This window comes from Mytilus californianus, unplaced genomic scaffold (assembly GCF_021869535.1).
Source record: "Mytilus californianus isolate M0D057914Y unplaced genomic scaffold, xbMytCali1.0.p SCAF_3, whole genome shotgun sequence".
In the NCBI taxonomy this organism is placed as follows: Eukaryota; Metazoa; Mollusca; class Bivalvia; order Mytilida; family Mytilidae; genus Mytilus; species Mytilus californianus.
This window is the reverse complement of record NW_026262679.1, coordinates 103,983,004-104,004,622: the sequence shown is the minus strand read 5'-3', so window position 1 is coordinate 104,004,622 and position 21,619 is coordinate 103,983,004. Positions and strand designations below refer to the sequence as shown.

General features: G+C 32.2%; 1 protein-coding gene across 2 annotated transcripts; it reads right to left on the bottom strand.

Annotated features, from left to right (window-relative positions):
• Positions 1-615: 615 nt before the first annotated feature.
• LOC127735643 (protease-associated domain-containing protein 1-like) lies at positions 616-17,732 on the bottom strand. Of its 2 annotated transcripts, XR_007998537.1 has the most exons (6): positions 17,603-17,732; positions 15,730-15,872; positions 11,643-11,752; positions 9,453-9,620; positions 3,132-8,885; positions 616-2,952 (listed from the first exon to the last, which is right to left on the bottom strand). XR_007998537.1 is itself a non-coding variant. In XM_052245879.1 (5 exons), exons 1-5 carry the CDS (start codon positions 17,664-17,666, stop codon positions 8,762-8,764), a joined length of 609 nt encoding a protein of 202 aa, XP_052101839.1. In that variant the 5' UTR covers positions 17,667-17,732; the 3' UTR covers positions 616-8,761. The 2 variants fall into 2 exon arrangements, 1 of the variants encoding a protein (XP_052101839.1); XM_052245879.1 differs by having other exon boundaries at positions 616-8,885.
• Between the last annotated feature and the right edge of the window lie 3,887 nt (positions 17,733-21,619).

The following is a 21,619-nucleotide window of genomic DNA, read 5'->3' as shown; positions in this document are numbered from 1 at the left end:
GGGGCAGAGATTCACATTTTGCTTGAAAGCTTAAAGCATGAGTGCTTATCAAAATAAAAAATCCGCATAACACATATCAATGGTCTACCATTAATACTTCTTCAGATACACACTTAAGCAGAAAGCTTAAAATTTGATCTATATAAAGATGTCAAGCCCAAGAGCATGTTTGAGGAGACATAAACCAAATAAACCAAAATCCATATATTGCTGCTGCAACTTTATATCTAATATCCATGTTCTATAATTAAGTCTTATTCTGAAATGGACATAAACAAACTTTAAAATTAAGTGCAAATATTGACACAGGAATAGTAACATCTAAGTCTCATTTTGAACATTTTTGTATGTGGGTAATGAATGTGATTGGCTTAAAACTTACCCTCTTCACAGAAGGAGTTTTTGGAACTGGTCAGGGAAAATGAACCTAATATCACATGATTCTGCCAGAACCATAGTTTCTCCTTGGCAAATAAACAGTACTTTTGGAAGATTTCAAAGGCAGAATTGTAATTTTTTCAGGAGGACATCTAAATTATCAGAGTCCACATTATCAAAAACAAAAATATCAAATGTTCATTTAGGGAATTCTGTATTTGATATCGTGTCAAGAGCTTAAAGTAAAAAGATTTTTTTATTCATTGATGAAAATTCCATATGATTGCATTCATACATAAAATTCACCTCCACTTAACTTTATTTTAACAATTAGAATATTAATAAAACCTTTTACCAAAACAGGTAACTGTGCATTGAATAATTTTCTAACAGAAACTATTCTAGTGCTAACCAATAAGCGCAATATCAGATTAACTCCTATGGAAACTTATTGACAACATATTGTAATTTTACATATATTTTACTGATATAATTCAAATTAATGTACATTTCTTATAAATATAGAATATGTTTTAAACATAAGGACTAATGCTGGAATAACTTCTGCCTGTAGTTCTCGTGCAACATATATTAAGCAATTAGAGCACTATAAACAAAAGTTTCTACAACTGACTCCAAATTCCACTATTGAATGTAGACACAATTTACCAACAAAAATAGCAATGTTTTATTGAGTAACATAGATTAAACATTTAATTCTGCTATACAGAGAAATTTTTAAATACATTTGGTCTGAGGGCTTATTGAGCTCCAAATAATACCTTCTGTTTTACCCTTACTAAAGCTGGTCAATATTTTAATGCAATTAAAGGTAACCTTTTTTTATTAAAACTTTCTCAAAGCAATTAAAGTTTGAAAATTCAAATCCTGGTTGCATTCAATATCAAAGGATGTCAATGAAAACAAGAGTGCACACGCTGAAATGTCTCGCCTTCTTTACTAATCATTGATATTATGTTGATAGTCCTAAATATAAAGCTTTATTACAACTGTCACATAAACTTAACATTAACCAAGTAAACTAAACATTGACCAATGAACCATGAAAATGAGGTCAAGGTCAGATGAACCATGCTAGGCAGGCATGTACAGCTAACAATTCTTCCATACAACAAATATAGTTGACCTATTGCTTATAGTTTAAGAAAAACAGACGAAAACACAAAAACTTAACACTGAGCAATGAACCTTGAAAATGAGGTCAAGGTCAAATAAAACCTGCGTGACTGACATATAGATCATAAAATATTTCCATACACCAAATATAGTTGAACTATTGCATATAGTATAAGAAAAAAGGACCAAAACTCAAAAACTTAACTTTGACCACTGAACCATGAAAATGAGGTCAAGGTAAGATGACACCTGCCAGCTAGACATGTACACCTTACAATCATTCCATACACCAAATATAGCTGACCTATTGCATGCAGTATTAGAAAAAAAGACCAAAACTCAAAAACTTAACTTTGACCACTGAACCATGAAAATGAGGTCAAGGTCAGATGACACCTGCCAGCTAGACATGTACACCTTACAATCATTCCATACACCAAATATAGTAGACCTATTGCATACAGTATAAGAAAAACAGACCAAAACACAAAAACTTAACTATAACCACTGAACCATGAAAATGAGGTCAAGGTCAGATGACACTTGCCAGTTGGACATGTACACCTTACAGTCCTTCCATACACCGAATATACTAGACCTATTGCTTATAGTATCTGAGATATGGACTTGACCACGAAAACTTAACCTTGTTCACTGATCCATGAAATGAGGTCGAGGTCAAGTGAAAACTGTCTGACGGGCATGAGGACCTTGCAAGGTACGCACATACCAAATATAGTTATCCTATTACTTATAATAAGAGAGAATTTAACATTACAAAAAATGTTAACTTTTTTTTCAAGTAGTCACTGAACCATGAAAATGAGGTCAAGGACATTGGACATGTGACTGACGGAAACTTCGTAACATGAGGCATCCATATACAAAGTATGAAGCATCCAGGTCTTCCATCTTCTAAAATATAAAGCTTTTAAGAAGTTAGCTAACGCCGCCGCCGCCGCCGCCGCCGTAGCCGCCGCCGCCGCCGCCGCCGGATCGCTATCCCTATGTCGAGCTTTCTGCGACAAAAGTCGCAGGCTCGACAAAAAATAGCAAAATAAAATGAAACATGAAAAATTACAAATCCAATCTAGTAACCAATATCAAAGCATGCATACAATTGTTTAACAATTTAATTAACTTTACATTCAGGACTAAAATGATATTAAAACCATACCAAGTTAATATGGTATTGTTTCTAATAACAATGTTTTAATTTTCTTATGCAAAAAGCTGATTCCTGAATTTGCATTGTGTCCATTTTTGGCAGTTAAATTCTATATGATATGTTTCTTTGATTGTTACTTGCATATGATATAGCAACATATATTCCATGCATGTTCAAGACATTGATATGAAATCAGTTACAATACAGTCACTCTGGCGGCTAATAGATATATATACTTAGAAACAATCATTGCAATAAAATCAGTTAACCTTTCAAAATCGACATTTTTATTCAAACTCACTGACATGATGCTCAAACTTGCATATGATATAGCAGCATATATTCCCTGCATATTCAAGACATTGATATGAAATCAGTTACAATAGTCACTCAGTGGACTAACAGATATATATACTTAGAAACATTCATTGCAATAAAATCAGTTAACCTTTCAAAAACGACATTATTATTTAAACTCACCTACATGATGCTCAAACAATATCTATGACTGTCTTCATAAAGTAAATCCTTTGTTAATTTTGCATAACAAATGTTGTAAAATACATGTATGTAAAAAATTTGCATAGGTAAATATATATATACATACATATATTATATAAATAAATATAGCTTTAACAATTAGTTATTTGCATATACAATCATTTTCACTTTTACAAAGGCTATTCCAGAAGAATATATAATAAAATGCTCCGCTGGGCGCAGCTTGATACGACCGCAGAGGTCGAACCCTGAACAGTTGGGGCAAGTATGGACACAACATTCAAGCTTGATACAGCACTGAATTTGGATTGCGATTAAATATTTGACACAGCATAGGTTTCTAACACAGAATGAATGTGGTCTAAGAACTTAAAAATTTTTAATTTACCGATTCAAACCATATCATTATTTTTTGCTTTTATATATAAAGCAGAAATAACCAATTTAAAATGGAAAATTTTAAAGAAAAAAGAAAGAAAAAACAGGGAAAAAAAATCCCTCCTCCAAATTTTTTGAACCCCCTTATGATTCATCACCCCCAAACTCAATCCCAGCCTTCCCTTTGTGGTATGGTACCTTGCAGTACAATTTCAGAGAGATCCATAAACTTGAACACAAGTTATTGTCTGGAAACTAGAAAATTGCTTGTTTTTTTACCCTTTTTGGCCCAAAATTCCTAAACGTTTAGGGCAATTACCCCCAAACTCAAACCCAGCTTTCCCTTTGTGATATGGAACCTTGTAGTACAATTTCATAAAGATCCATAACTTACACACAAGTTATTGTCCTGAAACTAGAAAAATGCTTGTTTTTGGCCCCTTTTTGGCCCCTAATTCCTAAAATTTTGAGGCATTTCCCCCCAAAATCAATCCCAGCCTTCCATTTGTGGTATGGTACCTTGCAGTACAAATTCAGAGAGATCCATACTCTTGAACACAAGTTATTGTCTGGAAACTAGAAAAATGCTTATTTTGGCCCCTTATACCTAAACGTTTTGGGCAATTACCCCCAAACTCAATTCCAGCTCTCCCTTTGTGATATGGAACCTTGTAGTACAATTTCATAAAGATCCATACACTTACACACAAGTTATTGTCATGAAACTAGAAAAATGCTTGTTTTTTGCCCCTTTTTTGGCCCCTAATTCCTAAAATTTTGAGACAATTACCCCCAAAATCAATCCCAGCATTCCCTTTGTGATATGGAACCTTGTGGTACAATGTCACAGAGATCCATACACTAACACACAAGTTATGTCTGGAAGTTACAAAAATGCTTATTTTTGGTCCCTTTTTGGCCCCTAATTCCTTAACTGCTGGTACCATAACCCCAAAATCAATCCAAACCTTCCTTTTGTGGTATTGAACCTTATGGTAAAATTTCATAGAGAACCATTCACTTAAACTAAAGTTAGAGTGTGAAAACCAATGTGTCTTCGGACGACGAAGACGACAACACCGGACAACGACGACGACAACGACGCCAACGTCATACCAATATACGACCACAAAATTTTTTTGCGGTCGTATAATGAGGTTGGTAGGCACAGATAACCATCAAGCATACAACATAGAGTTATGGTCAGCATTTTCAGTAGGTATCATGCAATGTAAAGTTCAGGTTCATTTTCCCCTCTTAGAATTTACTGGCCAAATGTTTACAATTCTGGACATCTAGTGATGATAATGAAGGCCAAAATATGTTTACTTTAATTATTTGTTAAGCAAAGTAATAATGGATGTTTGCACACAATTTCTAAAATTAGTAGTAAGAATTATATTTTCTTCTAACAATTAAAAACAAAGTGCTTGTAAGTAATGAAGGGTAATGCTTACTTCAATTAACCAGTGGGAACAAAACATTGAACATTTCATTGTATTAAGCATTGGCAGGCAAAACTGTGATTTTAGTTGGTTCAACTACAATTTTGGACAAAGGAAGATAAGTCCAATTTTAAATAGTACTGTAACAATGACATCATTGATATTTTTAAAACAGATACTAGATTTATGTAACTTGTACCAGTTTTGCAATTTTTTGACAAGTAAGGTAACACACAAACTTTGGTTTGTAAGTTCAATATCTGTGCATATATTTCATTAATAAATTTCTGAAACATTCATGGATAAGATGTATAGAATGTTGCGATCAATGCACTATGTTGGATTTATCTCAAAAGTAGTGATAAAGTTTGGAAAATTGATAACTATCAAGCCAACCACATAAAGCTTTTGATTGCATGAATGCAATCTTTACCCCAAAAAATGATTTACAAATATCTGTCATGTATTCATCTTATTGACTCTCAGTTTACACGTCTATAGTGTTGTCTGCCTACTAATGAATTTTCAGTGGGAAACAACATTTTATTTCACTCACCATGTCATGTTGGGAGGGCAACAGTATGGTTGTTATCCTTGAAAATCTATTTTTGCAAAAATATCTGAACTGTTTTCAATCACAAAACTGCTTTCAAGCAATGAAAGTATAAATAAAGATAAGCTTGCTGTTCCATAATCATGTAATACTTCTAACCAAAAATAATCTTTAACCTATTTTTTTTTACTTCAATTCTGCCTGTTATTTTTTAAAAGCTATACAAAAACACATGCATAAATTATAGCCAAAATATTACACTCCAGTCAAATTATATAAGCTGATAATGGTATAGATGTTTTTCTGGTGCATAGATTTTGTTGAGAGCTTTTCCAGGAAAGAATGAGGGGATAAGGAAGGTAACCCATATTATTCATGAGGATAAAATATTTAAATAAGAAATTATACTGTATAATTAGTTAGAAAAGTACAGATCCCATTACCCAAATACAGCTTTTCCTGGAATAGTCCTGATCATATTTACAATTGAAAAATCTTATGTTTGTATTGCATATTAATAAAATAATACATTTTTAATATAAACAAAAAAAAGCTGACTTTAGAACACAAGTTTCTGGTAAATTACTCATTAGGCCAAAATAATATATGTCTGTTTAGGGTTACATCATCTAAAAATAAATGGGGAATGTGTCCATGGGACACAGATGATGCCCCCGCTTGCATATCATATAAAGTTATAAAGGAACATAACTGAAGAACAGTAAAAGTGACCCTACCCAAATTTGTACTTGATCTGAGTTTTGTGGTAATAAGTATTGTGTATAGGTCTCATAACATTTGGTTGAGGCTAACTTAAGTTAGAGAACAGAAACAAAAAATTCAGCAATTTTTCCATTTGTAAACAGGCATAACTCTAGAACGGTAAAAATGACACCACCAAAATTCAAACTTGATCTGTATTTTGTGGTAATTAGCATTGTGTATAAGTTTCATAACATTTGGTTAAGGCAAACTAAAGTTAGGGAACGGAAACGAAAAATTCAGCAGTTTTTATGTTTATAAAGGACATAACTCAAGAATTGTAAAAGTGACGCCGTCCAATTTCGAACTTGATCTGTATTATGTGGTAATAAGCATGGTGTATACGTTTCATAACATTTGGTTGAGGCAAACTAAAGTTAGAAAACAGAAACGAAAAATTCAGATATTTTTCCATTTGTAAAGGGGCATAACTCTAGAATGGTTATACCAAAATTCAAACTCGATCTGTGTTTTGTGGTAATAAGCATTGTGTATAAGTTACATCACATTTGGTTGAGGTAAACTAAAGTTAGAGAAAGGAAACCAACTTTGGGACGTACGGACGGACGTACAGACGGACGTACAGACGGACAAGGGTAAAACTTAAAAATAGGAAAGGTAGGTCGGTATCTTCATTTTATTTTGTTTTTCCATTTTATTTTTTGCAACATGATATGTAATGTGGTCCGTTTTTTCATGGACGTAGTTGTCCATGGGCCCAATTGATCCATATTTCAAATGATTGGATTATTTCCCTTTGTTATTTTGGTAAAAAAATGGTGGCAAAGTGGTTTTTTCATCACAGGAGTTACCAGTTTCCTTAAAACAGCTGTCATAAGCACAACTGTGAACATCGAGATGTCTAACTACGCTTTTGAGACTAGTCCAGTTATTTTTTCCATTTACAACGGAAATAAAATGGCTTAGGGTCAGTGATTTACGGATTTCAAATTAGAAACGGTCAGGTAACCCTAAACAGACATATTATTTATTGGCCTTAAGAATATAGGTAGGGATTAACAATGTATAAAATGTCATGACAACAGAATACTGAAAAAGAAAACATCCTTTATTTTGGCAAATCTAGGGAAACACATCTTTATTAAAGTTAAGTATTATTACCCATTAAAGCTAACAATTTAAAATTCTGGTTTTAATTATTTTGAAATTGATTGCTGAATAATTGACTTTTATAGGTACATTTCTCCTATAGGAGAGTCAAAAATCATACAGAAAACCCAGCAGGCCCAAAGAGTTTTTTTTACAGAAATCAAAGCTTATTCCATTACAATTCATAACCTTAATACAAATCTTTCATAAAAACTGCAGGCATACTGCCTATGGGTCAACAAAAATTTCAAACATTGCCATCTAAATGTTAAAGAGAATAAAAAACTGAAAAAATATCAACATAAATGTACATTTAACACACATATACACATTTTAGTTATATGCATTTAGTATATCCATGAACCAAATCTGATTAAAATACAGATCTGGTGTCTATGCTTACACAAGGGTCTGACAATGCTTTGCTTTCTTTGTGAAGAACTTTTCAGGAATTTCAGATTTTGTTGTAATGATACATTCTTTCAAATATTTGAAAACAGAAAAATTAAATGGTTTACATAATAATTATCAGAACAGAGAGTAGAAGTGAATGTGTTCTGATCTTTGTAATTGAGCATGGACACAGGAGATCGCCTTGAATCATTCAGCAATTAGAAATAAAATTAAAAAGGACTCCTGCTGGCATATTTAAATACATAAAAAAAAAATGTTATGCATCATTAATCACTGGTTAGTGTTGACTATACATTAAAACAATACATATATATCAATACAGTGAAATCAGGCTAAACAAATTCTTAAACCTGTCTAATGCAGGGCTAAGTTTGGCAATAAAAACCATGAAAACATGTGAAATACAGGCCTTTGATTAGTCTAAGAAAATACTGTAAATCCAGGCATTTATTATTGCCACTGTTGGACAATGGACAAAAATGTGAAATCAATTATCACAATTTCAGGAAATGCTATCAAAATTTGAAATAACCACAGAAATAGACATGTTCTAAAGAAAGTTTAAAAAAAAGAAAAGGATGGTAAGAAGAAGGTAAAGAATAGTTGGGAGCTTGATCATGTTAGAATCTAGAACTAATGAGATGTTAGAGTGATAATTACTAGCTCTTCAAATTTTTATCTGGTTGTTTTTATAAATAAATTATTATTAATGAAAATAACAAATGATACTTTTCTTTATTTTACAAAACTTTGATCCCATCCAGAGTTATTCAAACTGTCAATTTAAAAAAAAAAATCTGTACTTTTTTCAAAATTATGTTACTAATTAACACAGTTTAATGGAATTCAACAATGATCACAGAGATTTGATATATAATTCTACAGTTGGGACTGATAAGAAAGGGAGATAATTCGTCACCATAACACCCATGGTGGTCTGTTATGCCTCTGCTGTATAGGAATCGAGGTAATGTTGATAGGTATATTGACTACTGCATTAGGTAGATTGTATTGTTCAATAGTTTTCTTGATCATATATCTGAAATAAAAAAAATAATAAATATTATTCAAAGCTTAAGTAGGACTATGATATACAGGACTTCAAATGACATGTTTACAAATCACATATACATAATGTAGTTCAAATAAATATTGTTAAAGCTGAATTTCATATGCTGAACACAAAATTTTACACAATACACTCAAGAAAATTTTGAATTTAAGATGGATGGAACTCATCATTATTATGACTGCATTAAAAATGTCTGATTAGGAAGCCTGGCACTGTCATTTTAGTCATGATAACGTGAAATTATCTTTCTTTCGTATTCACTTAAAATTATGGACCTTCTTTTTCTTCAGGTGTCCCTGTACTTTTGGGTTCTGTTTACTTTTTGGGTTAAATTAGGGTGTTTTATGCTAGGGTTAGGTTTAAGGGTTTGGGCTAGTGTTGGAGTCTTTCATGTGTCAGGGTTAGTTTCATTTAGTGCTACTTCGATTTGACCCCTTAATTAAAAGAAGGTCAAATTATGAATAAGATTGTATAAGTGTATTTATATTATTAGCATTATCAGAAACAGAAAAGGGAGACAACAGTCTAACTCACCCATCTTTCCCTAAGAGATATAATGCTGGTATTGAGACATCTCTTTCTGTTCCATCTTGTATCATATCTACAATACCCTGATCATTTGCCTCATCTTGGTCTGTTATCACTACAGCTACAGCACCAGCCTGCTCTGCATGGTAGGTCTTTGTAACAAAGGAACAACCTCTGTCAATTTAAAACCAAAACTTATTAAAACTACAGAATAATGTCAAAACTTTCTCTTGAAATCAAGCAAACTGTGGACTCATTTATTGTGGAAACCAATTTCCTGGATGAAGTAATATTATCTTTATGTGTATATTTGATTTCATTTAATTGTCAAAGTATACATACAAGCCTTTTAAAAATTTGTACTTCGTAGAGCATTTAAATTGTGGTAAACCTTTACCCATGAAATCCAAGAAAATTGGTATACAATGAATAATGATGATGACAACAGTACTCAATTTTAGTTAAATCTGTCTCTCTGTTCTTCATCTTTTATTTAGCAGGTGCTCTAGGAACAAAAATAAGTTATGTACAAAACTGAAGTTTTAACACTGATTCTTGTTAGGTGCTCAATAAGGGAAAAAATTAAAACAGTTATTCTATTGATATGATGGTCATGTCATATGAAGAGATGTGGTAAAATTCAGTGATTTAATACAGTGCTTTGGATTCAAGATGCCTACCCTATTTTACAGAAATGAAAACTCCATTGTTTTCTACAGGAAACCAACAAATAAACATTTGGACAATAAAATATATTAGGATGTACATTTACACAATGACAGGCGTTACAGATGCTTTGGAGTTAAACTGTAATCTAGTGGCTGCAGTAGAATTTAAAGCTTTTTCAAGGACAGTGAAGGAGTGGAGGGACAAGTATCAGTAAGCAGAAGTAACTATGTTTTGTGCATACAAAAATCATTTTTCATTCAACCTGTATAAGGTAATGTTTTACATATTTACAAAATTTACAAGATTAGAAAAGATACTTTCATTTACCTCATTATGAAAAATATCTTATTTGTCCAAAATTTACCCATGCCTACCCAAGATAACATCTCTTACTGCTAACTGATTCTATTAGAATGACATTATTGAGTCTTATGAGGATGAAACATGTAATAGTAAAACAAATTTTAAGCCTGGTATCTTTGTCCTTTAATGAGTTTTTACCAGGTATTTTGGACTGCCATTTATTCTGTTTTTGATTTTTGTTCTTTTTACTGTACAGAAATTTTGAATCTTTACTTTATACCAAAACATAGAAAGTTACAAGGGAGCACTTTATGAACATCAGCATTTATAATACTTTCATGGGACTTTTTTTATTCAGCAGAATGTACTATTCAAATCATTGACCATCTCACTTTTCAAAGAGATATGAACTATTATTTCTTTATGCTTTCTATGAAAGCATTCTATTTCCTTCTTATCTATACTTGCTAATTAATCACAGTAATGTAATCAAATACAAGAGATATGAATAAAAAGATATGTGGGGTGCTGCATACTTAATTGAGACAGCAATGTAACTACAATAATAACCAAAAGACATCTAGAGAGCAACCTAGTATTTATTAATAGACAGGTGTCTATACATGTATATGTTATAAATCAGCCAGAGTATCTAACATTTGTCAATAAATTTAACAGAAATGAAAAAGTATCTGCTATTAACATTCGATTGTCCAAATAACAATAAACATTAACATGATTAAGGTATGACAAACGAACTACTTACACGGTCCTTGACTTTGGACAATCACATCATAAACATAATAATGTGGCTGGGTGAAATAGTTTTTTTTAGATTTCAGCACTCAAATCTCAATCAGTAACTTATTATTCATAATAAGTGCAAAAGTCATGTGCCGAAAGTCTACATAGTTATTTTTTCAGCAGACACTGAACCACGAAAATGAGATGAAGGACAATGTTCCTATGACATAAATCAGATCATAAGGCATCTGTAAACAAAGGTATGAAGTATCCATGTCTTCTACGCTTCATTCCAACAGCCATCACCAAATAAGCACATCTATGTCTCCCATTTTGCAACTTTCATCCCAGACAAGACAACAAAAACACAAAATAAAAGTATGCTGTAAAGTGTTTTTGATTGCAGGCTTGGTATCGATAGTTTTCTACAATAATAACTTGACAATCTGATATAGCTGTTCTATTAAGCATAATACCTACCCTCTCTGTAAAAGAACAACAGAGTTAGCTACCAAATTATAGTTATTAAGACGACTGCATCCATGGTATGGATCACCTGGTACTAAGGCTATCCCAAAGTGTTGCTTGCCCTAGAAATAGAAACAGACATCAGAATTGATGAGCAGCATACAACCTGGTTAATTGCTTTCTTTCAGAAGGAACCTGAACCAAATCAGGATTATAATACATACATACATTTTATACCATATATTATTCTATAAGTGTTAATAAAGGTTGTTAAACTGGTTCTATCAAGACTACTCATAAACAACAGGATTAACTGAAGTCTAGTCGCACAAATTTTCAAGATGAGAAAAAATTAACTAGCACCAAAAATATATAGTTAGCAATTCTGCAAAGAAGGTTGACCTGAAATTTTGACTGCCAGTAGAAATACAAAGTAACTTGGATATAGGCTTAAATTTTGCTTTGCAACATACTGCAAGAGCAGCTCATTCTATATTTGGCATCAGAATTAGTGTCACTTTTAAATTTCCCATTACTTTTTACTGGGAATTTGAATACCCCACATACAGATGGTCCTTTTGAGTTTTATTACTAGACAGGAAAGATCCAGGGTACATATTTCCATAATTAAGTCAACCCTTTTAGGGTATATAGGCAAATGAAGAATAAACTACAAGAAAACTCAAGTGACATCTAGACAACAAGAGGCTCATCAGAGCCTTAATCTCTCACCTGGTAAATAAAAACTCTACCATTTTGATATCTATTTTTAACTTCATTACAATTAGTTATGTTTGCTTTTTGTAAATCTTATTTAGTGGCATTTTTGAGACCTTGTATATTGATCATCACTTTACTGGTTCCAGTTTATACCTATCTTTTTACACCTGGAGTGGAAAAATGGTAAATCTCATCTTTAAAGGGCAATACCTCCTATAAGGGTAAATTGACAATTTCAGCCAAGATAACTAAGATGTAGATCTTATTTTGCTGAACAATTTTGCTTTTTACAGTTTCGCTCTATCTATTATAGTTTTGGCAAAAAATTAACTACAAAAATCATCATTCAAAAGGAAAAACTCCTGTAAGGGGTCAATTTACAATTTCTGCCAGGTTGACTTTTTGTTAGATCTTATTATTCTGGTCATTTTTACTGTTTAAACTTTCACCCTTTCTATTGGAGTTTTACAGATAATAACCTAAAAGATAAAACAAATTTAAAAATGCATTTTTGCTTCCAAAATGGGTTGTCCAATTTTCTTAAAACTCCATAGGAGATAGACCTTGACCATCTTGTCATTTTACCCATGTCAGTTGTGCTCTGTCTTAATTTTTGAGATATAAGTAAAAATAAATGGGGAATGTGTCCATGGGCCACTGATGATGCCCCCGCTTGCATATAATGTTATAGAGACATAACTCTGGAATGGAAACGAAAAATTCAGCAATTTTTCCATTTGTAAAGGGGCATAACTCTAGAAAGGTTAAAGTGACGCCACCCAAATTCAAACTTGATCTGTGTTTTGTGGTAATAAGCATTGTGTATAAGTTTCATAACATTTGGTTGAGGCAAACTAAAGTTAGAAAACAGAAACCAATTTTGGGACATATGGACGTACAGATGGACAAGGGTAAAACCTGATGTCCCCTAGTCTACGCAAGGGGCATAATAATGTGCAAATTTGTTAAGATAAATATTTTGGGTCCAATAACCCCAAAATGGGTTGTCCTGTTTTTCTGAAAATTCCATTGGAGATAGATCTTCACCTGCTGATCATTTTAACCCTGTCAGTTGTTTTAACTGCAAAGATTTTTTTAGATACATGCATATATGCCAAAAATGCTTCGCTTGTGGCAGCTGGATACGACCGCAAAGGTCGAACTCTGAACAGTTGGGGCAAGTTTGGACACAATATTCAAGCTTGATACAGCTCTGAAATATTTGACACATAATAGATTTCTGACACAGAATAAATGTGGTCAGATAACTTAAAAATTCGAAATGGGACATTTAATCTACTTAATGGTCCAATATCCAAAATCTAATTCCATGGTTAGATTCAGCATATACATTGTATAAAAAAAAAACTTGAATTCAAACAAAGTTTAATTTTGGACCCTTTGGACCTTAATATGGACTAATTTGAAAACAGGGCCCAAAATTAAAAATCTGAATGCACAGTTAGATTCGGCATATCATAGAAATACCAGAATTCAGTTTTTGATGAAATCAAACAAAGTCTAATTTTGGACCCTTTGGACCTCAATCTAGACCTATTTAAAAATGTCCAAATATCCAATATAGTAATATATGGTAAAAAACTCAAACAAATTCAAGACTTTAAATTAATCCTCATTGAAATTGGTTAAGAGATTTGTATTTATTTTCAATTGAATTGAAGATTTCTTGCTGTTGTGCAATACTTTGCTGTTGCGCAATACTTAGTAAATCTGTTTACAAACTAAATATAATAATTTACACACCCTGTTTGGTGTGCATCCCCTGCCATATCAGTATTTGTTGTTTCTTTATATAGATCAGAAATAATTTATGTTAGAACCAGCTTAGCCAGTATAATAAAAGTCTTGGTTTTTGGCCCCTATTTGGCCTCTAGTTTCTTAACGATTAAAGCCACAACATACAAAATGGACCCTAACCTTCTGTGTGTGATATGGAACCTTGTGGTACAATTTCATAGAGATCCATTGACTAATACTTAAGTATTTGTCCGGAAACCAGAAAAACCTTGTTCCTCCCCCCCCCCCCCCCCCCCTCTTGGCCCTTTTTCCTGAAAGGTTTGAGCCATAACCCCCAAAGTCAAACCCAACCTTTCCTTTGTGGTATGAAACCTTGTGTTTCAATTTCATATAGATCCATAGACTAATACTTAAGTAATTGTCCATTAACCAGAAAAACCTTGTTCCCCCCCCCCTCTTTTTGCCCCTAATTCCTGAACGGTTTGGGCCATAACCCCCAAAGTCAATCCCAACCTTCCCTTTGTGGTATGGAACCTTTTGCTACAATTTCATAGAGATCCATACACTTATACACAAGTTATTGTCCATAAACTAGAAAAATGCCTTTTTTGGCCCCTTTTAGACCCCTAATTCCTAAACAGTTGGGACCAAAACCCCCAAAATCAATCCCAACATTCCTTTTGTGCTATTGAACCTTGTGGTTTAAGTTCATAGAGATCCATTCACTTATACTTAAGTTATTGTCAGGAAACCAAATGTCTTCCATCAACGATGACATGATAGCAATAAAGAACGCAAATTTTTTGCGGTCGTATAAAAACTGCATTTAAACTGTAAGTTCTATCATAAAAAGCAACCATGTTTCTAAATGGATCACATTTCCAGTGACAAATTTTAAACTAGATTTCCTAAGGAACATTCAAGTAAAGTTTGGAAATGTTTGGCCCAGTAGGTTCAGAGGTGATGATTTTTTTAAAATTTTATGATTACAGGCGGTTGACAAGGACAGACACCAAAGCTTTTTTGCCAGATGAGCTAAAAATGTCAATACTGCTGTACCCTGTACCTAAGCTTCCATTAACTATTACATATACTGATACTTCCAGAACTGTAGTAAATGCATGTACTAATTCTATCATAGTGATATACCGGTACAAGTTACGGTGTATACTGACTCATACTGACACTGATAGGTTTTTGGTTTATAGCAAACAGAAAACATCAATCAATGATATAATGTAAATAAATTACTGAGAAACAAAAATACGTTCTGATTATATACATTCTTTAATTAAAAAAAGAATACTTACTGCCTCATCACGGTCAGAAGTGATGTATATTTTAATTCATGCCAGAAATAATGAAATACGTGTCAATCGAGTTGGTATCATAGAAATCTAGTATATATTCTAAATATTAAATGTGTTATCTTTGAGGAATACATAAATGTCACACTCCTTGATTTTACCAAGACAAAAATTTGCAAAAACACCCCTTTTGTTCTGTAACATGATCACATTAAACATTTTCTGTTGCAACAAAAAAACATTTACAAGTATCAAAATGTTTGGTTCCTCAAATGGTTGCAAAAATTAAAATTTAAGAGCAAACTAAAACTTACAAAATCAGCCCCAAAGTTCTTGGCTCTTCTCAGTTTGAAAAGATAACTGATAACTTCAGGTTCAACAACTTCCATAAACACTGCATCTCCATATTCTAGTATGTCGATGTTTGGTGTCGTGGCAAGTTTGACTTTACTTCCATCTGAATATATTAAATACAGTTAAATAAAGTGTTCTTGGCTAGAAAAATTTCCTGGCAATTAATGGGGGAAAAAAATTTGGCATTGTAAATTCTCAAAAAAAAATTTAAAAAAACAACATAAAAAAACTATTCAATCATTGAATAAAAGTTTTTAAAATAACTTTTTTATTAAGTTTTACCATCTCAAAATTTACTGAAACAGAATATTTACTGGAAAAAAGCAAAATAACAAAAATACCAAACTCCAAGTAAAATTCAAAACAGAAAGTCCCTTATCAAATGGCAAAATTAAAAGATCAAACACATCAAACGAATGGAAAAAACTGTCATATTCCTGACTTGGTACACATGGTACAGGCATTTCCTTTCTATGTAGAAAATGGTGGATTAAACTTGGTTTTATAGCTAGCTACATTTTTGTAAACGTCTCACTTGTATGACGGTCACATAAAATTCCATTTTATGTACAACAATGTGTGAACAAAAAAAAACAGACATAATTTATATTGTATTTATATTGTGTCAAAGATCACGAGGGTTTTTAAAAACCTTGACTACCCATGAGGGTCTTGTACGGTCATAGATCAAACTTATTCGTTCAGTTTATATTTACTTGTTGTCGAGCCTTCGACTTTTGTCGAAAAAGCGAGACATAGCGATCCTACATTCAGTCGGCGTCGGCATCTGCGTCGGCGTCCACAAATATTCACTCTGTGGTTAAAGTTTTTGAAATTTTAATAACTTTCTTAAAACTATCCTGGATTTCTACCAAACTTGGAAAGAAGCTTGTTTATGATCATAAGATAGTATCCAGAAGTAAATTTTGTAAAAAGAAAATTCCATTTTTTCCGTATTTTACTTATAAATGGACTTAGTTTTTCTGCCAGTTAACATTACATTCACTCTGTGGTTAAAGTTTTTAAAATTTTAACAACTTTCTTAAACTATCCTGGATTTGTACCAAACTTGGAAAGAAGCTTGTTTATGATCATAAGATAGTATCCAGAAGTAAATTTTGTAAAAAAAAAATTCCATTTTTTCCGTATTTTACTTATAAATGGACTTAGTTTTTCTTCCAGTCAACATTACATACAGTCTGCAGTTTAAGTTTTTAAAACATTTATTAGATTCATAAATTATCCTGGATTTTTACCAAACTTGGACAGAAGCTACTTACCATCAAAAGATAGTATAGAGAAGAATATTTTTATTAATTTTTTTCCTCATTTTTGTTCAGCCTGCGATTAACAGCAAAAGTAGGCGAGACACTGGGTTCCGCGGAACCCTTCCAATTTTTTTTTTGTGTATATGTCCTTTTGATCAAAATAAGCCATTTCAGTTGATATTTAATAGTTTGTCTTTTTATGTTGAAATACTACACCACTGTCTCAGGTTCATGTGAAGGTTGGCGCCTGTTAAAACGTTTAAACCCGCTGTGTTTCTCGTTGAAAATTAGAAGTAATTTTTTTAATAATTCTAACATTATTAAATTTCAGTGTATATTCGATTCAACTAAGCCATGCGTAGTACAAGTGATATAAACTTCAACGTGTTCAAGGCGGTCATTACAAAGTAGAGGTAGAAGAGGCATCTATAAAAATAAAATACTCTCCGACAGCAGGTCAAGAATTTATCTGGACTGTAGGAAGTTTTTTTACTGCCCTTTTTCAGTTTCTGTTAGGTTTATTTGACGACTGAACATAATGGGAGATTATTCAAATTAATCTTACGACAGTAACTGTTTATCGAATACAAAGAAAAGATGATAAATGCTACAAATGTCTCCAAATGCATCTGAAATTTAATCTGACGTGTTGTTTCATCTCGAAATTAACACAGAGTTACGCCCCTTAAATCATTGTAAATTCATACTAGCCGGAACGGAAACGAATAAAAATCCGACTTTTTAACTGTCGTTATGTCAACGTATATATTTGTTCCACCTAACAGAAGTTCGGCTGTTACCCTGGAATTTTTGTTATAAACAATGTCATAATATCTGTTCCTGTTGGAAAAAATATTTTATACCCTTTATTCCGTAACTGCGCCGTAAGGAACGAAAGCTATTACATTTGTATAAAACAATATATTAAAGAATATTTCTTCCACTTGGAATTTATGTTATGAAGGGACTTATATTTCCTGACTTAAAATACTCCCAAAATATGATTATTTAAAAATCTCATAAAACTTAGACAACATATTTTTTAAAAGCATGATAAGCAGTGTCATGATAATACCAGAGACACAGTATTGTTTGTCTCTGGTAATACTATCAACCATAATACTGAAACGAATTCAACATAACACTAGTTAAAACCTGATTACCTCAACATCAATTATTATGCAAACTGTGCGATCTGAATATGATACATCGTTTTTCATTCCACTCTATAAGTATACGCGTATCTGACTACAATTTTTACTGAGTCACCATAGGCTGTTCACTCGTATTGATAACCCTGATTATCACAGAAGGCAATTTCTGAAATTAATATACTTTAACAGAGGTATTGGTTTTATTAGTTAACTTATCTAGTATGCCCAATGACCTAGCGTTCAAAACATTATACCTCCCGGCGCAGGATATGTTTGGATAACATGATAGAGTGGCTGAGCCACCTATCATTTTGTATATAAACGTATAAAAAATTCAGTAATTTTGATGTGTATTTTTTTAATTATAGAACATTTACACCAGACGTCAGTATGGACAATAAATGTCCTTCATCGAGAGACTCTGAATAGTTCAAGATCGAGAGGCTATAAACTTTCTTTAAAATAAAAGACCAAGATGTCGTCCTCAAATCGACAACTAAAATAGAAAGAGTTTCGTCAGGTCATTAAAAAAAGATGCTCGTTCATCCTATTGTGAAAATTGGTGATGGACGGGTCAAAAACTATATACCTCCGCTATCTCATGGCGTGCATTAGGATTCTGGGTCCTTCTGAATTCCAACATACATGTATGTTCAACTGCAGTAACTTTAGCTTTTTTATTTTGACTCTGTGAAATACATCTTCAATGTATAACTACGTCCATATTTATGCAATAGTGTTTTGCAGATTGACACCAAAGTTATAACACTCAATATATAGGTAAAACGAAAATAATATTTTCCGTGATATTTGATTTCAAACGGGTTCTCCAAAAATATTTTGAAATATGTATATATGTCATATTTGCGTTTCTACACTGTGAAATCTAGCTTCACTTTGACTTTTATAGGCTAATTGGCACCATTGTAACAATACCCCATAAGTACTTCAAAAGATTTTTTTTTGTTATAATTATTTGGTTATTCAGTTATTTCTGGGACATAATATATTTAATAGTCCTAGGTTATTTAGAGACAAAATCATATGTCCAGGATTCCTTAAATCAATCTCATTAAAATCAGCAAGTAGGTTAGCCAAGGTTTTTATTGTTAGAATAGCCTTATTTTGGGGCCGATTACGGTTGTGTGTGAGTTCAACTAAAAACCGATTTTTTTTTTTGCAGGATTTATTCTATCGATTGTATGAAATAAGTTTCAAAGTTTTCTGCATTTATTGATTTCCTACCGTTAGAAATGTCGTACAAATTGATATTTGGAAAAATTGGCAGTAAAGAAGATGATGGAAATATCCATGGATTAAGTTTATTAAAATGTATAGGTCACTGGCCATCTATAAGGTGAAGATGAATTAATGATTTTCACAGTTTTGGGGCAGTTGTTTAGTTATTGTACATGTGATCTTAGAGCATTACTTGTATTGTGATTTTATATAAAGACTTTCATTTGATTTAAATGTTTCAGCTATCTTACATTTGCCAAAAGTACTCATATTATCATTGTGTTGTGTCGAATAATTTCATTGTTAAGACTTTAAAGCACACAACTATTTTTGTAAAAGGTCATTTGAGCTTTTGTCATCACATGACGTCCGTAAATTTTATTAAATATCTACTCCTCTGAAACTGCTGAACAAATTTCAACCAAACTTGGGTTGAGGCATCTAGTATAAAAGTTTTTAATTCTGGTTAATTAACAAACACCGACCGTGCACTGCGAGGGCTATAAAGCCAGTCAAGGTCGTTAAAAACTTATGCATTAATTGTCTTCACAGGTACTTGTTTCTGAAAAAAAACCGTTTTATATTAAGGTATATATGTATTTTTTTCAGAGACAAGTGCCTGTGATTGTCTTGTATTTTGAAATTAAGAATAGGCAGAGAAAATTTTAACAGAGCATAAATGATCATAATGACAAGATCTGCCTTTTTCCCATTACGCCAAAATTATCAGATGACACTTCAAGTTAGGAAACAGGTACGCAATGAACGATCTCATGGAATTTTATGAAATTTTGCATACAACTAGAGCATGAAGAACTGTACATGAACATCGAAAAAAATGTATTAAACTTTTATACTTTCTGCGATATGGCAAAATTAAATTTAACGAAAAAAGATGCACAATTGTCTAGAATGCATGTAAATAATGTAAAAAAAAGTTCAGAATTTTGACTAATAGTTATCATTTATCGAAATCCTATCCTGCGCCGAATTTTTCTTTTAAAATGATATGTTCTTTCTACTGAAATTTCCGTTTTATTGATAAAAAATTAATAGGGTCACTTAACTCATCACATTTTCGGGTATAATATTCTACTCAGTTTAAAGAAAAAACGCAGAAAAAGCAAAAGAAAGACGTTGTGACTGAATTGTGCATAGAAATCTTATTGTTCGACGTTTTTTTAGATGTATCCGACACACTTGAATAATTTCTATACATCAAAATAATTCGGCGACCCCTTTATATTTTTATACCAATAAAACAGACATTTTAGTGGCAATAATATATAGTTTATAAAGTAAATTCGTAGGACAGATTTTTGAGAAAAGGCAACTAGCTTATAGTCAAAATATTCAATAATGACTTTTTGCGATATTTACGTGCATCCTATTCATTTCTTCTTCTTTCGATAATATATTCTTTTTGATATTTCTCCGGAAGTATAAAAGTTACTTATACTCTTTTTTCTATATTCATATGCAGTTCCGCATGCTCTACTTGCTTGCATAATTTTAAAAAACATAAAAGATATAAAATTGATATCTCTCAGGTCAATAAATTGCAACTATAGGTTACAATTAAGAGCCCAATTATTCGTAATGCATTTTCCATAGGGTAACAGTGACGTTCAATTTTTTTTTTCTCGAAGACTACACACTCTAAGAAAAAATGGGTAGCAGTTCCTGTTACTAGAAATGTCAGTGTTGCATAACAACCAAAAAAAATATATATGGTCATGCGGCAAAAGTTGACTTAAAATGCAGTTGAAAAACATCGTCTATTTTTTTCGCTTAATGAAAAAGGCTGATTTTTAAAGGCTCCGACGTGCAGATATTAGAAATATTTTCTATACTTTGTAAAATGTGAATTTGATTTTCTGCATTTTTTAAACCGATAAGCTTTCGATTAAAAGTAATTCCAATCCTGTATCATCCAATCAGAAGCCGTATAAGATTCTATTCTGAGTACCATCTTTCGCTCTTGTAACCTAAAGATTACATACGTTTGTTTTCACTACCGGTGTTATGTCCAAATATATTGTAATGTTTCGTTTGTTGACAACTTACATCAAATGGAATTCCCATTGCGTTTTGCGTTGAATTAGTTCAAGAAGAATGATATTTCTAAATTTCCATAGGCTTTCACAGTTTAAAAGTGTTCAATGTTGTCTTCTTCTTTAGCGCATAAC